At 33.0% G+C, this 18,338-nt stretch overlaps 1 protein-coding gene across 2 annotated transcripts in view; it reads left to right on the forward strand.

Annotated features, from left to right (window-relative positions):
• Nucleotides 1-16,040: 16,040 nt before the first annotated feature.
• Nucleotides 16,041-18,338, forward strand: part of LOC111427146 (short gastrulation) — a 31,852-nt gene continuing 29,554 nt past the window's right edge. Inside the window, exon 1 of one of the 2 annotated variants that reach the window (XM_023062137.2) lies at nt 16,041-16,776. In XM_023062137.2, the coding sequence (XP_022917905.1) occupies nt 16,605-16,776 (172 nt within the window). In that variant the 5' untranslated portion in view covers nt 16,041-16,604. The remainder of the gene's footprint in view (nt 16,777-18,338) is intronic. The other variant, XM_023062138.2, reaches the window with a different exon arrangement.

Below are 18,338 nucleotides of genomic sequence, written 5' to 3' on the forward strand. Positions count from 1 at the left end.
TATAAAAATGATAATGAAATTTTTGAATACCGCAGTTGATGCAAATAAATATCATAAATAAATGAAATGAACTCAGCATATTATTAGCTTAGAAAAATCTGCGAATGCTACTAAACTAACAAATTTTATTCGTTAAAGTGTTAAAACTTATTAGTACCTTCGCAGATAAAGTGAAATAATTGACGCTGTCCTTTTTAAATTTTATATTAAAATTTGGCAAGCAAAATTCTTACTTTTTTGTAATATTTAAACAAAAAGGTAAGGTTTAATAAGATATTATAATGGTTATGTAAATTAAAACCAGTTGGAGAATGTTTTTCCTTTTATATAAGGTTTTAAATCATCACGAAGCGATGGTCAGTAAAAACTAAAAAGAAGATTGAGAAAAGTGTTTGGAAGGAGGGAGAAGAGGCGGTATAATTTGTCCTGTGACACGAACGACTACAAGGGTATTGTTGTTTTGGCACCTCTGGAATTTGTCGGCCGCAGCATCGTTTAGCGCTTTTTGCTCCTTTGTGGGGCCCGGGCGGTAATTGCCTGTGTCGAAGTCGGTCCCACCGGCCATCCGTGACTCAGCTACTAAACAACGACCGAGAGGCGATAAGATCGGATTAAATTTGCGCGCGTCTTTTCTCAAAATATTATTCTGTGTGTGAGGTTTTGGCGCCCGCGTCGCGATGTATCGGAATTATAATTAGTGTAATTCAACGGTGAATGTCAGCGCCCAAAATAGTATACTTACAGTCTATTTGGGCGCGATTCGCCGTGAAATATTGGTGACCTCCGGGTGCAATTACGGGGGTCCCGACGGCAAATTAGCGCGCCAGACGGAAATACAACAGCTTTGAACTTGTATTAAAATTGGAACTGAACTTGCGTCTCGATCGATAACCACTAGTATAAAGACTATCTGGCAACTTTAATTTATTACATCTAAAATTTTATTCTAAATTGAATAATTTCAATGACAACTGAAACTAGAACGACTTAAAGCAATATCGTAAAAAGTGAAAAGTTTGGTTTATATTCGATGGGAGAAAAGTGTTCGATCGAAAATGTTTTGGCAACGCCATGTAACCGTTAAAACTTCCTCTTTGTCGGCGGTTGGAGGTAAAATTGAAAAGCGTCCATCCGTCCGTTCTGAACCGGAGGTGCGTTGATTTTTTCCCTTTGATCAAAAGGCGGTTGCGTGGCGCCGATTCACGTCTTGCGAACCGTACCGATGACCATTTCGAGAGCGAGAGAGGCGGCGGTGTGGTGATTTGAAATTCAGATAGGCCGCCGAACCGCGGTGGTGGCGACGGCGTGAAACGTGACCGGGCCGTCATCGTGAGGCGGTCTTTGCGGCTCTTGCCGCGCGTCCGACGCGCCCCAACACGTCTTATCATCGAGGTCCCATCTGCCGCTATATGTAATTGTGACGCCGAAAAGGCGCGAGCCCACCGGCTATCGGTGTCGGTGTTTCGCCTCCTTTGTTGTATTCAAGATCTTGGACCATATGCTTTTTAGTCTCAGACCACCATCACAACTCTTGATGAAATTGCTTAACGTCTCTTATCTTAATGAAATAATAAAAATTTACCAGTTGGAATCGATTTTATTAATCAAGCTTCTCTAAAAATTGGAATCTAAATTAGACCAAATTAAGGATTGATTAAAGAACCGATTTCCAAGAAAATATCAGCCCAGAATAGAAAAGATAAACAATCTCTTCAAGAAGTAGGAAGGGTAAATTTCCATTTTTGTAATGCAGACCTAAAAAGAAAAATAATAAATGAACAAATGAATAATCCAACTATTCGACCAGCAAACAAAAATACACTATTTGTATTATACATTATGTATTAAAAGCTAAATATCTCTGTGTCCCACCCACACAGAGATATATTTATATATACTATATTTGTTCCCATATACAGGATGATTCTCAACCTATACGCATAAATTTGGGAATTTAGTTCCTCCTGACGAATAATGACTAATAGGCGAAAAAATTTGTAGTAAAATATTTTCTGTTTCATAGATATCCGTGATATTTACTTTCAAATTAAGAACACTTAGAACATTTTAAAATAACGTCACAGCAAGTGTTCGTAGTTATTTCCCATATTTTCTATCAATTGAGCTCCCCGAATCCACGATCTCCCACTAGCGTCGTTTAAACCAAGGTGTTGGCGGAATATCTGGGCAGCAGCATGTATCTGATTTTGCAACATTTGCTCAGTATTAACTTCCGTGGCGAACACTAGCTTTTTAAGTGACCCGAAAAATAAAAATCAAGAGGATTGAGGCTGGGCGATCACTGTGACCAGGCCATTGGATCATCTCGACCTATCCATCTTCCAGGAAATCGGATATCTAGGAAACTAAAAAACTTTTTCTACAATTTTTTCATCTAATAGTCTTTATTTGTCCTGAGGAATAAATTCCTCAGTTTATGCGTATAGGTTGAGAATTACCCTGTATTAATAAAATAAAATATTAAAATTCGGATGAAGAATTATACAGGGTTTCCCAAAAGTAACGGATAAATTCGTTAAAATAACTAATAACAGTTTATGGAAAAATTGCTGAGACAGGTCTAAGAATTTAAACTTTTTTGCTATTTTTTCAAATATCAATCTCTCATTTTTATTATGGAATATGAAAGAGGATTTTTTTTCTGAATTTGGTACCGCCAAAATTAATATTAGCTACATAACAAAATTTTCTTAACGAAATATTGTCTTACAGTTTCATAATTTCCCCTTCATTGGAGGTAGAAAAATAGCAGTAGCCATACGTAACCATGGTAACCAGTTGTTTCACATACTTTATTAAGGCAATGATTAATTTTTGATATCTGAAACTGTTGGTTGCCATACTTAGCTACTGCTATTTTACTATCTCTCCAGGAATAACAACAAGATCAGTTTTGTATCTATACTAATTCCAGTCCAAACTATAACAGATGCCCGAAAAAATCTATCCACTTCCAGTATAGTAGCGGCTGCGTAGCATCCACGTCTATAGTATACAGTATACACGTACTCGACTGTCGCAACGAGTTAAACGAAATCTGGACTCGTCTGTAAACAGTACAGGCGTCCAGTGACGAAGTTGCCAATCTCTATGATCCAGAGCATACCTCATTCGTGCTGCTTTGTGATGCTGTGTAAGGCGTGGTGCGCGGACAGGTCTCTAGGTTTCAAATTAACTTCTTTTAATCTGTTTCTAAGAGTTTGATCAGAAATTTCTATTTCATGTGCTCGTCTTAGGTCATTTAGGAGGATTCGTGCTGTGGCAGAAGTCGTACGTAGACAGGAAAGGACAAGAAATCAGTAGTTTTTCGATTTCGATCTTGTCCAGCTCTTCTAACATGTTGGCCAGTCTCCTGAAACCGATTCCATAAACGCTGAATAACAGAAGGGGAAACTCGAAGATCAGTGCTAACATGTCGAACAGAGTAGCCATGCTGCAACTTGCACTTCACAAAGATGCCTCATGACGCGCAGGACATAGAGATATTTAGTTTTTAATACATAATGTATAACACAAACAATGTATTTTTGTTTGCTGATCGAAGAGTTGGATTATTCATTTGATGATTTATTATTTTTCTTGTTAGGTCTGCATTTTGCTGTATTTTTAAGAAGACATGATGTCCATGTAGCCAGAAAAAATTTTTTTTGCCTACTTTAAACGTAAAACACATCTAGAACAATTTGAATCAGCAAAGTTTGAGTTATTTTAGGTTGTTCTATGTGTATTAATTCTTATTGTGTAATTTAAAGCCGCTAACGCCAGAATTACTGAGTGAAACTTCCAAAAATTTCAATTTTCAAAGAGTAAAGTGTCCTTTATAGGTATAATAAGTATGGAATTAAAAATAGCAAAACTATGGTCACAGCAATCAATTAGACATTTCGGCAGCCAAACCTACTTTAAGTTATAACTTCGTAATGCTGTATCCCATAATTTTGATTTTCTAGAACAATAACTAGAACAACCCAGAATAACAACGAAAATCTGTCTTTTCCAAAAATGGGAGCCTAGTCAAACAATTTTCTATTTGCCGCTTTCGAACAATGTAAAACAACTCTAGAACAATCTCGAACAACAATGAAAAATTCAAAAATCAAAAAATGGAGTGCAAACTTCCCGCACTCAATTTTCTAATCTCTTAAATAGTTAATCTTCTATTTAGTAATTTTTTGTTCGTTGTCATCAAATGTTAATTGAATTGTTTAAAATAGTTAGCACTGTGTCCCTATTGTCGCCAACCTAGCAATTTCCTGTCATTTATCGACATTCCCATGCTAACCGCACCTTGCTGCGTCAACTAATGACGTCACAATAGTGGTTGATGTGCAAAAAAAAAATTAGTTCGCAGCGAAAAATAGCATCATTAAAGAATAATTTTTATCGGGCGTTACAATGAATCTTTTTTCATCGTGGTCGTCGCATCACGTCATTCTAGGTTGCGTAACTATAATACGACGATTTATTAAATTTCGCACTTCGTTCGAGTGTCCACACACTCTCGAATCAACCCAATTTCTAAAAATGGCACCGTTTCGGCCGCGATCGGTGGGGCTCAATTAAAGTTTGAAAATTAAAATGGTTATTTTTCCAAAGAAGTAATTAGATTTGATTGTGGTCAGTAAATTTGAATTTCTATCGCCATTTCTTGTTTGTTGTTTTGCACAGCCGGCAGCGGGAGTAATTGTCAATGGTATGGGATTCTGGTTAATTGCGTTGAACGAAAATTTTTGTAGTAAACACCATAAATAACTGCCATATACGCTGTTTGCGTCTCTCCGGTAGTTTAACTTCGTTTAAGAAGGAATTTCGAATCGTTCCGAAAATGAAAATTGTCTGGTGAAGATTTTGATGTCTTTGACCTACCGATTCACCGCGCCTCCATCACGGCCGAATTTTTATAGCCGCGCTCCAATTTCTTTTTAAAAATCGCCAGAAATACGACAGCAGATATTTTTAATTTTTATGTGTTTTGTCTGTAAAGTCGTGAACCACTCGCTATATCCCTTATATAATGACTCCGTTTTCCGTTATTTACCAAAACACAATGTCGCGTCATCGGTTTTCGCAAGATGCAAAAATTATTCTTTTTACTCGTGCGATATGGTGCTATGCATCTGTTGTCACGAACAAGAACATCCACTTACAATTAGACGGGGCGCAAGGGTACAAAATTGATTATGGCGCTTCTATTTCGAATCAAATTCCATTTTCGAATAAAAAATTCCCCCGCATTCCTTTTATCCACGTAAAGAGCAAAACCTTGTAACCATCTTCGCGGTCAATGTTACATTAACTTTTTGTTAAGAAACAAAAAATAATGATACATAGTTTGCGTATTATTAATATCTCCTAGAATTAGATCCAGGTGGACAACATTTGGCTTGTGCGTACAATTTACGATTTTCGATAGTTCCAGACTGTAAACTTAAGTAATCATTGACGTTTTCTTGGAAGACGGGACGGTTTTAGGATCACTATATCTTCCCAAATGGCTGTGGTGAAACATTTCGCTTCATAGTTTTGATTACAAAAAGAGAAATACTACACTAAATGCTCATTTATCTCAACTTTTATATGTATATACAATATGTAGTTTATAGTGTTTATAGTGTTATAGTGATATAAGGTTTGGACGAGGATAAAGTTGAGTTGCGTTATTAAGTTGAGTTCTGATCAGGTTTAAGATTTGGATTTTGGAAATAGGATATTCAAGTTGGGTTGGATTTGTGTTGAAATGGGGTTGTGTAAATTATTATTGATTGGGTTGAGTTTGGGTTTAGGTTAGAATTTTTAAAGTATTAACTTTAAGTCAGAATGGAATCAGGTTGACGTGGGGTTCGGGTTTTTATGACTATTGATTGGGTCAGATTTGGGTTAAGTTATGTTTATGTATAGGTTGTGAATTTCAAAGATTCATCAGAATTTCGTAAGAATAGAGCTGACTTAGGTTGGGATGGATTAGGTCGTGATTTGAGCATTATTGGATGCTAGAACAGATTTCACACTCTTTGTAGCTCCTTTAGGCCCAGAAAGGTGAGTGACAAATTTCGAGTCGTTACTTTGCCATGTTTCTATGGCACGTCAGTATTTCATTTGTATTCACGTCTTCTATACAGTTGACAGTTTTTTGGTTTTATTTGCGCTTTGTTCACTATTTGATTCTACTTGTATTTCTAAAACATAAATATCATTTCCATCAAATAATTCATTATTATCATCATTATTTTCCAGTAGAAGCCGCTTTGTGGCCGAGGCGCTCAAATATTGTATCTATATATTATCAATTGTAATATCTCGATCGCAAATGCCCTTGGTTTGAATCATACTTCTGGCTAACCTCGATTTAAGTTAGTCGCTTGCAGTGGAGGCTCTGTAACTTGAATTGTCCAGTACTGTATTAAAGTGGTATAAATTGTAGCGCCTCGGCCGCAAGTGACCTTGGCTTTATGAGAACAGACATATATTATCTTGTATTAAAGCAAAATTTATATTGATATTACTAATTATAGCGCCTCAATGAAGACAGAAATATATTATTTTGTTGTATTAAATCGAGGCCGGTTATGGCCGAGGCGATCTAGCATTTAGTAGTGCCTCGGTCGCAAGCGACCTTGGTTTAAATCATATTTTGTTCTAAATTAAGCTGAGGTCGCTCTGTAACTCGAGTTGTCCAATTCTATATTGAAGTATGTTATCTATCGGTCGGTAAAAAAGTATTCTCTCTCCTTTTATTAAATGTTTGTCTCTTTCTTGTTACTATCTTCCCAATGCTTTTTTTTATGTTTTCGGATATGTTTTCTACTATATATTATAGGATAGTTATTTCTAATACTATTTTCGCATGTGGAATTATTTGATCAGTAATGTTTAAATATCGTAAAATCAATAAAATTGTATTAGTTTTGCTTTGAAAATTTGAACGCAATAACCATTTAGATACGCTCTATTTTCGTCTAAAGCAATTTGTGAAACATAGAAACGCGACAAAATCAAAATATTGTCATAGCAAACTTATCTTGTTTTTCACATAGTTGATACATCGACGTGTTTTCTGGTCGAAACATTTTTTTTTTGTATAAATATAAATCGAAAGTTTCTGTGTGTTTACCAAAAACACTGCGTTGCACATACCACAGTTGAATTACGTCAAATTCAAAGTGCGAAATTTGTCATATTATTATAACACTAATAGTGTATCGAATTAATAATTTATGTGATTATTTACAAATAATTGCGGGGCAAAGAGGAGAAAAGGCGCCTATAATTAATTGGAAATCAGTGATCCACTTAGTGCAATCTCTTGCTCTAGAATCGACTGGACGGAGAGAAAAAAATTATTTCGATATCATGTAAACACTCAACTCAACTGTCTTTCCAATAAATCACCGAGCTCGCGAAGATATGTCGCTTAATTGAATTTTGTTATTAAATAATAACGGCTCTCGTATCTAAATGAAGTTAGCGTCAATCTTTAAGACCCGTTTGATAAATGATAAATTTATTTAATATATATACAAATCGATCCAGGAGTTTCAGACTTTGACGTCTCTTCTATATAAACTTGAAACCAAAAATAAAATTTTTAAATAAATGTATTAAAAAAGATTATGTAACTTATAAGGATATTGTTATTGTTTCTTTTTCAAAATCTATTTTTAAACCTCTTTATAATCACACGCAAAAAAATAAATTAAAAAGGTGATAAGATGTAATTAGATTGTGATTTAAATGGCCCCTGGTATAAATACAGTTTAATCTCTTACACGGCATTGACAATAAATTTATAACCGAGCAACGTTTACGATGCGAGATTATCGCAAGATGTTTGTTGTTAACATCATTATTATAACCGCCGTACTATTAAATAGATTAATCCGCCAATTGATGGCGTATTGTTTAGGTCGTTTCTCTGTTAAACTGGTCGTTAAATTGCCGTACCCGACAGTACGGACTTAGTTTAACATTCATTACCTTCCGTTATGCATCAATGAATACGTAATATACTGTGTATAGATTGACGGTGATCAATAATACTGAAATGGTTCACTTATCTTATTTCAATTTAAACGGTTAATATAATATTTTAGATTTTCTTATTGCAAAAAGTTTTTTGATTTTATTTGGTTTCAAAATCCTCCAGAAGATGTCCATTTATCCGAAACTTGTTAATAATAATATCTTTCAAAAATTCTTTTCTAAGCGATATTTTGAAAAATAAATTTAAATTTTTAGTAGCAAAACACGCAGGTAAAGTGTAGTTTTAAATAAGCAATTATATCCATAGAAACTTAAGTAGAATTTGAAACCACCCATTTTAAGCGAGACTCCATCGAACCGAGCCACCGTCCGTCAGTCCAAACAAATTTTCATTGTCAATGTCACGTCGAGCCAAAAGCTCAGCTTTTGTACGCGGTACGCTTCAAGGTATTTGCCGTGAATAACGCCTTCAAACTACTTGGAAGGATTAAGATAACGCAGCGTTAAATGGGCAAAAAAAACGAAAAATCGTCTCACACCTTGCTCAAAACACAATGGCCGGTCCATCGCTGGGTCCCTCTGTCGCATTATCTCGATCTAATTTTAATTGACTAGAGAACGAACACGAGATTAAGAGATCGTCCGTTTGTTTACGAGATAAATTAACTCACTAAATAATACCTAATTTTAAAATAGTATTAAAAAAAGTATTATTAATTAATTACTAAAAAAAACAAATGCATTATAATCGTTATTGACAGTTGAAATGTCATCGCCCCAACCGTTTTGATTTGTAATCGCAATATGAATATTCCCTCTCATAAATATGCAATCGATATAATAAATACTATGCGATAAGTATACAATTGAACTTTCACAGATCAATCCTACACACTCGTTCTGGTGGTATGGTGACGGCTTTTGTCAATTGAGGTTATGCACATATCAACTTGTTAGACGTGCGCATAAACAACAATATTAACGATGTCGTTGTAAATGTTAACTCGACTTATAAATACATGGACTAATTACAGTTTAATCTAATATATGAAGTGTTTTTAAATGTCTGCAAACGAGTTCAAGTTATTAAAACTTTTTATAGACAAGTATAACTTTACTTTTAAATTGTTATAAATCTTATTTTAAATTTATTGTATATCTCATACAATTCCTCGTAATTGTTTATTTTTATGAAATTCTCTTTAAATTTCGTCTTACTTCATCACGATATCAGTTTATAAAATAGGATTTATTACAGTTTCATCTTCATTAATTTTATCTATATTCATTATTAAATTAAAAAAATTGTATCAATAAGATTTGAAGAAACGATTTTTAATGTATTAAATATTCATTAATTTTCCATTAAATTGCTTCTTATTTTACGGCGATATCTCAATTAATTTTTGAGATACGATATCTCAAAGTTTAATCTATGTCAACGTCCAATTTTATTAAAATTAGTTTTGTTTCAAAAATCATACCATCCAGATTTACGAATTTGAAGAAATGATTTTCATCACACTAAATTAACATAAAATTTTCTTTAAAATCCTTCTTGTTTCATCCCGATATCTCAATTAATTTTTAAGATACGATATCGTAAAGTTTGATTTTCATCAACATTCATAATTATTAAAATTAGGTGTGTTTAAAAAATCATACCTTCCAGATTTATTAATTTGAAGAAATGATTTTTATCACACTAAATTAGTATAAAATATTCTTTAAAATGCTTCTTGTTTTATCCCGATATCTCAATTAATTCATGAGATACGATATCTTAAAGTTTCATTTTCATCATCATTCATGATTATTAAAATTAGTTGTGTTTGAAAAATCATACCTTCCAGAATTGAAGATTTGAAGAAATGCTTTTCATAACACTAAATTAGTATAAAATATTCTTTAAAATGCTTCTTGTTTTATCCCAATATCTCAATTAATTCATGAGATACGATATCTTAAAGTTTGATTTTCATCAACATTCATAATTATTAAAATTAGGTGTGTTTAAAAAATCATACCTTCCAGATTTATTAATTTGAAGAAATGATTTTTATCACACTAAATTAGTATAAAATATTCTTTAAAATGCTTCTTGTTTTATCCCGATATCTCAATTAATTCATGAGATACGATATCTTAAAGTTTCATTTTCATCATCATTCATGATTATTAAAATTAGTTGTGTTTGAAAAATCATACCTTCCAGAATTGAAGATTTGAAGAAATGCTTTTCATAACACTAAATTAGTATAAAATATTCTTTAAAATGCTTCTTGTTTTATCCCGATATCTCAATTAATTCATGAGATACGATATCTTAAAGTTTGATTTTCATCAACATTCATAATTATTAAAATTAGGTGTGTTTAAAAAATCATACCTTCCAGATTTATTAATTTGAAGAAATGATTTTTATCACACTAAATTAGTATAAAATATTCTTTAAAATGCTTCTTGTTTTATCCCGATATCTCAATTAATTCATGAGATACGATATCTTAAAGTTTCATTTTCATCATCATTCATGATTATTAAAATTAGTTGTGTTTGAAAAATCATACCTTCCAGAATTGAAGATTTGAAGAAATGCTTTTCGTAACACTAAATTAGTATAAAATATTCTTTAAAATGCTTCTTGTTTTATCCCGATATCTCAATTAATTCATGAGATACGATATCTTAAAGTTTCATTTTCATCATCATTCATGATTATTAAAATTAGTTGTGTTTGAAAAATCATACCTTCCAGAATTGAAGATTTGAAGAAATGCTTTTCATAACACTAAATTAGTATAAAATGCTCTTTAAAATGCTTCTTGTTTCATCCCGATATCTCAATTAATTCATGAGATACGATATCTTAAAGTTTGATTTTCATCAACATTAATGATTATTAAAATTAGTTGTGTTTGAAAAATCATACCTTCCAGAATTGAAGATATGAAGAAATGCTTTTCATAACACTAAATTAGTATAAAATGCTCTTTAAAATGCTTCTTGTTTTATCCCGATATCTCAATTAATTCATGAGATACGATATCTTAAAGTTTGATTTTCATCAACATTAATGGTTATTAAAATTAGTTGTGTTTAAAAAATCATACCTTGCAGATTTATGAATTTGAAGAAATGATTTTTATCACGCTAAATTATTATAAACTATTCTTTGAAATGCTTCTTGTTTCATCTTGATATCTCAATTAATTTTTGAGATACGTTTTTTTAAAGTTTGATCTACATCGGCGTAAACATTAAGATTATTGAAATTAGGTGTGTTTAAAAATTCATACCATCCAGATTTGAAGATTTGAAGAAATGCTTTTCATAACACTAAATTATTATAAAATATTCTTTAAAATGCTTCTTGTTTTATCCCGATATCTCAATTAATTTTTGAGATACGTTTTTTTAAAGTTTGGTTTTCATCAGCGTAAACGTCATGATTATTGAAATTAGTTGTGTTTAAAAAATCATACCATCCAGATTTGAAGGTTTGAAGAAATGCTTTTCATAACACTAAATTATTATAAAATATTCTTTAAAATGCTTCTAGTTTTATCCCGATATCTCAATTAATTCATGAGATACGATATCTTAAAGTTTGATTTTCATTAACATTCATGATTATTAAAATTAGTTGTGTTTAAAAAATCATACCTTCCAGATTTATGAATTTGAAGAAATAATTTTTATCACACTAAATTATTATAAACTATTCTTTAAAATGCTTCTTGTTTCATCCTGATATCTCAATTAATTTTTGAGATACGATTTTTTGAAATTTCATCTTAACGAGTTTAAAGTTAAGTTTAGCAAGTTTATTGTGCTAATTTTTAAAATATAACATTTAGATAGTACATTTTAAAAGATTTTTGTTCACGCCGTCTGAGAAAACAGCAAATAGATAAATATTTATCTAGTTGTTTTGCTCATCCTTTGAGTAAAAAAAAAGATATAACTACCTCGTGTAACGCCCGAAATAAATCTCGATCTTATCTATTTGCAAGAGCAACGCTTGTCCGGTTTACCTTTAGAAAAATAAACTGCGATTAATTGCACACCGTATTATCTAATGTAAACTACTCTAATACGTTATCGAATTTGCGAAGGCCATATAGATAACACCTAAATCGGCTCCATCTATCGCACCCGATTTCCTATTTTGATTGATGTTTTTGTTATAATTTCGTATTTAAATTTACAATACATCACCTGATAATAATTTATTAATCAACGATTTTTTAATCAATAATAATTTTTAATCATTAATGATACAAAAGTGTAATTGTATCAACCAAAAATTTAACTATACTATCTTTGCTGTTGGGATGATACCCGCTACTTTCTCCATTTCAATCTCTAAAATTTTAATCCTTTCCGCTATTCTATCAACTCGTTTTCTCATTTCCAAAAGGTATTCTTTTTCTTGTTGGGATTTCGGACTCAAAGGATAATTTAGAGAAATGTCAGAGGATGATAAACAATGATCATCCTCGATGTCGCTGAGACTTCTTTTTCTTTTACCTAAAGCAATCATTGTTTCATATTTGATTTAATTTCAACTAAAAATTTGTCATTTTTTGACTTTCAAAACAAATTTATAGAAAATATAGGTTGGATTAAAGGTATAGGCAATGGGTTTTACCAAGTTTTTATCTCCAATACAAAAAGAAATTGGATTTTCCCTTGCCTTCCAATTAATTGTTTATTTTTATTTCATTATGCCTTTAAACAGAATAAGATTTCTCTGTGTTCTTTTTTATTTTAAAATATTTGTTTTCATGGTTAATTTGTCACACTAATTGTTGTACTTTAAATAGCAGAATGGGTGGGTTTTCCCTAGATCTTTTGATTCCGGTAAAAAAAATGGGATACCTCCCATTTTTTTAATCGTGTATGATTCATTTTTGATTTATTGTTAATAAAAATGTTTTTACAATAAAATTTCTCGTAAAGAAGAATGATGAGAAGTTGATGGGAAAAGATCAGAAGGGAATGAAGAGAATATACTTGGTGATCGAAGAAGAAGAAGAAGAAGAAGGAGAGGAGGAAAAGGACCGAGATAGAGTAGAGGCGTGAGAATTAGAGTAAACGGTCGGCACACGGTGTCCGTTCGACGAGAGTCGTCGTCGTCGGGCGCCACTTGCGACGATTATGATCGCAAAAATCGATTGATAACTTATTGCCCGTTGCGCTGTAATTTTTCAGGCGGCCGCACAGATCGCGCGCCGCGGTTGCGACGACTTCTTCACCATCTCGCTCAACCAACGCGCGAAGACCTCCTTCTTGCTCGCTTCGTCTCCCGCAACACAGCCTCAATAGGGACGAAACGATGCTTTCAGCGAGGATACAACGAGGTATCGACCCAATTTGCAACATAGTAGTCCGGCTATTGAGTGGAGACCACCTCTGCGTCAAAAACGGTTATAAAATGTTTAAAAAATGATAAATAAATTTCAACATTTTCATTTTATAGTTTTTTATATTATCATTTTTATGAATTTATCAATATTTTCTTAACTTTATTACGTTTTATTTTGCACAATCTAAATGAGACAAATAACAAAATAATATAAATTAGAAAAGTTTAGAAAGAAAAGAGCGAAGTATATATCAGATCCTACCTCAAGAAGCTACTAGGTATGACAATATTCCCAATTAACAAGCAGAAAAGAAAAAAATAAAAAACGCTTACAACGCTGATGCTTTCCTTCCAGATCAGTTCCACCTTGATGAACACAACGAGTGAAGACAGTGGCAATTATCTAGATGATCCCAACGAATTTCTTAATAACCTCGAACGTAACGTCACACTTTAAGCTGCAGACAAGATCTTCTAAAGCCGAAAAGGATATTCTCTAGTTACCAGTGGTTCGTTAATTCTGCGCTGAAAAACTTTAAAAATGCTCCATCTATCTGGGACATAATCAATAAACGAACGGGCAACAAATTATCCCATTGCTAATCCACAGTAAAATTTGACTCTGACTATGTTTCCAAACTATACAGTTCGAAGAAGAGGTACACTGTACAATCGAAGAGAAAATGATAAATTTTTTTTTGGCAGCCGAGGGTATTCAAGAAAATGGAGATGCAGATCCTTCTGATCACTTCTAATTCTAGTCTATTCAACGCATATAAGTTGTATAAATTTTTATTCATATTTTCAACATCGACCTAGTGACTAGAATACAAGTAAACCCAAGTTGTTTTGCATCGATATATAGCGGTTTACAGTTCAACCGCGATTCTGTGAGAGGAATTTTTGGACTTTTAATTTGAAATTCTTTCCATGCAGAATGCAGATGAATCAGAAGCTACGGGAACTATTTTAGCGAAAAAGCTTGAACTTGTTGTTTGATACCATTACATTGACATTATTACAAAGGATGCGCATTCGGGAGACCTCAAATTCTTGGAAATACTTCTGTCATAGAGTTAAAAACTGTATTTTAAAGGATGAACCTAAGTGATAAAATTCTATTTCAAAAACTTTAAATTTACTTATAATTTACAGCATTTAGACTAGACATTCTTGCAGTCAGCATTTAGGTGCAGTACACTGTTATTGATCTTTTCGCAGCGATTTTGGAGATGAAGATGGTAGTGGAGATATAATAACAGAAGCAAGAGATAAATACTGGGTTAAATTGATCAACTGTACAGAGTGTCCAAATTTCGATGAGCTGCTTTTTTGTGAAACTTACAATGGCGCAAACCAAATTTTCATAGCCCTCTTCCTTTTTGATATACAGGGAGTGTTTGAAATTTACGATTTTCAGACACTTCCTGTATTTCGGCTATCCGGAAACTTAGTAAAAAAGTAAAAACTGGTTCTAATAGATTTTTTCACGTGGAATCCAATGGTGCACGTAGAATTTTTCTAGTCATCACGGTTTTTGAGTTATAAACACAACTCAAATACTGAATACTCAACTTCTAAAATACTTAACTCTTTATAACTCAAAAACCGTGATGACTAGAAAAATTCTACGTGCACCATTGGATTCTACGTGAAAAAATCTATTAGAACTCGTTTTTCGTTTCCGGATAGCCGTATATTAAAAACGAAGAGGGCTATGAAAATTTGGTTTGCACCATTGTAAGTTTCACAAAAAAGTAGCTCAGGTTCGCGAAAGCCGCAACTTTCTATCTTTCATAATAACAGAGATGGGTTTGCAGGGTAACCCATCGAAATTTGGACACCCTGTACAATGTGCACAATATCGTTTTACTATAGCGTTGTCTACAGCACACAATAATAGACGAGTAAGTAGGAATGAAGAATTAATCAGTAATAAGTTTAATTATAGCAATATCAACGCTGACTAACCCAACCTAATTCATACATTGAAAGATCGTGCACCCCCCATTACACTATTACTAAAGTGAAGAAGTTTTAAACGTTCATAAGCAAACATGCGAAAGTATCCAGAGTAGGAAAAGTATTTAGTAAGCTTGTGAGCACTGATAGCAATAGCTATAAAAGAATCACACCCGAAGATTTTCGAAGAACGGAGGAAGATTACCAAACTATTTGAAATAAAGAAATTGTTGCAAATGGAGATAACAGCAGATGCGAGGAATTTATCAAAACTATCTGAGGTGTGTAGGTGCATGGATGGTGTTCATACAGAAATTTCAGGATTTTCCATGAAGCCTTGAAGGTACAAAAACTTAATTTTAGTAGCCCTACTTAAGATTATCTTCGAGATAGTTAATCTGTAATCCAAATTTGACCAAATCTTATTATTCTTATGATTTAATCAACATTTTTTTAAGTAATCTGACTGAAATTATAAAGAATGATTGAGTGATATTGGAAATAATGTCTTCTTAGAAAATACTTTTACAATTAGAATTATTCAGATTATTATCGAGTCTACGTTATTCTAAGTATTACTATTACAGGAAAAAAAAGCAAGGAATTTTTTATTTAATTATTACAAAAGTGATTGAATGTTATTTTTGTAAACTTTTTTGTTGAATAAGATGATCAAGATTTGTAAAGTTGCTGATGTCCTGGCGCAAGGCCTCCCGCCACAATCGGAGAGGTGAAAAGCTCGTTTCAGGATTGGTCGGTTTACTGTCGGTGGGTAGTCCTTCGTCCTTATGCCTTAGGGGTGGAGTGTTAGGACCAAGAAAGCCTTATCCTTGAACGCCTTTGGCACACACCGGTCCAAAGCGGCGTGAGTAGAGGGAGCTATATACAACGCAACACACACACTCTCAGCACACGCTCGACGGCGGGCAGTCAGTGTTCAGTCGATCATCAACGGCGACCGCGGCTCATTCACTTATAGAGTCACATGCTAATCTATAATAAACCTCGACGCGAGTTACATAAATGTCCGTTTTACAACTATCCGAAGAAAATGCGGTGATACTTTTTATACGGACCCCGCAGATTGTACACAAAGAACGATCAAAAAGCAAATAAATTTTTTTTTTGATCCAGTGAATCCGGGAGATCAGTGAGTTTTGATTTTCTTGATCGTAATTCTTTACTTTTATATTTTAAAAGTTATAAAATATAAAAGAGTTAATTTTTTTTAAATCGAAGTAATATTGAGAGATTGAAAAGTTTATCGGGGATGAAAATGACGCTGACGAACAGTTTTTGCTTCGATTACAACGGTTCCAGAATCGCCTCCAGGTCGATTCTGTTAGTGCTCTTGTGTTTTTGCATCTTCTTCTGTGTCGACGCCAGAGGCAGGACACCGCTCATCGAAGATCCCAGTCCCAAGATTCGGAATAAAGCTGCAGGTTCGTAAATAAATGTTTTCTTTTTACGATTTAAGCACGGCGATTTTATCGGCTCGTTTATATAAAAAAACTATTTTTATCATGTAATCTTTCGATACGAACCTAATCTTTCAATTCTCAATAGGGAGAGAAGTTATCTGACTGTTTGGTATAGATTTTATTTCACGTGGTATAGATATATTATTATTATTATTAAATTTTAACTTAAATTTAAAAAAAATAATTTAATTACTTCCTTTTTATAGTAATTTTTATAATGAAGCAATTAAGCTCTTAGCAAAGTTTGCAACACAATTAAGTTTCACCTCCGCGGAACGATTAACACTAAAAAAATTATGTTACATTTGCATAAGCAGAATGCGAACACAATTATTGTTATCGCGTAAAACTGCGTTTTATTATCGGCGCGTCCTGTATTTCTTGGTGCGAAAATCGGATAGGCTAAAGTATTAAAAAAAATAGTAAAATCACTATTTTATAAATAAATAACCTAGTCACTACAATTAGTGGCGTGACGTCACTCGAACGATTCCAATTAAACCGTTTAACAATTATATTACGTTACAACCGCGTGTCCATTCCTAGATTTCAATTTCACAAAAAATAATAATTAATAAAAACATTCACCGAAACGTGCCTATTAGAGGTTGCATCATAATAATTAATTTAAAAAAAGTTTTATTTAGTGGGCCTTAAAATTTTAAGCAAAAATGGAATCGAAAAAAATTGTTACCCACTCAAACTTGCCTTAAGCAAATATTGGTGCACGTTGGTATTTTATTTTATCAAGTGTTTGGTACACGATAGACAAGTTTTACGTCTGATGTGTCAACAATTACAAACTGCTAATGGTTGAATAAACAATTCAATATTTCTTTCAAATTTGCGATTTTAGAAATTTAAAAAAAAAACGAAATTTATTCAAAACATATAAACAACAAAAAATTATTCTTTAAACCTCATATCACATAAATTTTTTTTCTAAATTTAATTCCAAGAGTATATGCCAAGCTCTTAACGGTATATATTTCACATTTTAATACTTTGTTTATAAACAAGAGAAGAATTTTTATTCGTGGGCGTCTGTTGCGAAACCCGAACGCCATTAAACCTTTATTTACATCGTAGTACGAGCACGTAAAAGTATAGGAACCAATAAAACATGATATATGATTTGTTCTCAACCGAGCTTTCGGCTTTCAACTTGATCGAGGAAACCTTATTTCGCATATAAAGTAAATAGACGCTTTTAATCGGCCCTTTTTTTTAATGTACGTCAAAATCTTTCGATTTGAAATCGTCGTATTTACGCGATCGGATCGCGCGTGAAGAGATGTTACGATCCTGTACACTGCAGCCAGTTCAACAATAATAGCCAAGCATTACTGAGACAGTTAATGTGCGTCGAGACGCTGCCCGTTCTATTTGGGTAAGTCGTCGTTCGCTATTGAGGTCATCTACCGACGAGACATCCACGGACGTCGTAACAACTCTGAGTTACACCGTTCTGATCAAAATCTGCAAACTTTTTAAAATAAGAATAAAACAAAATTTTTCATGTA

This window comes from Onthophagus taurus, chromosome 2, assembly GCF_036711975.1.
Source record: "Onthophagus taurus isolate NC chromosome 2, IU_Otau_3.0, whole genome shotgun sequence".
Lineage (NCBI taxonomy): Eukaryota > Metazoa > Arthropoda > Insecta > Coleoptera > Scarabaeidae > Onthophagus > Onthophagus taurus.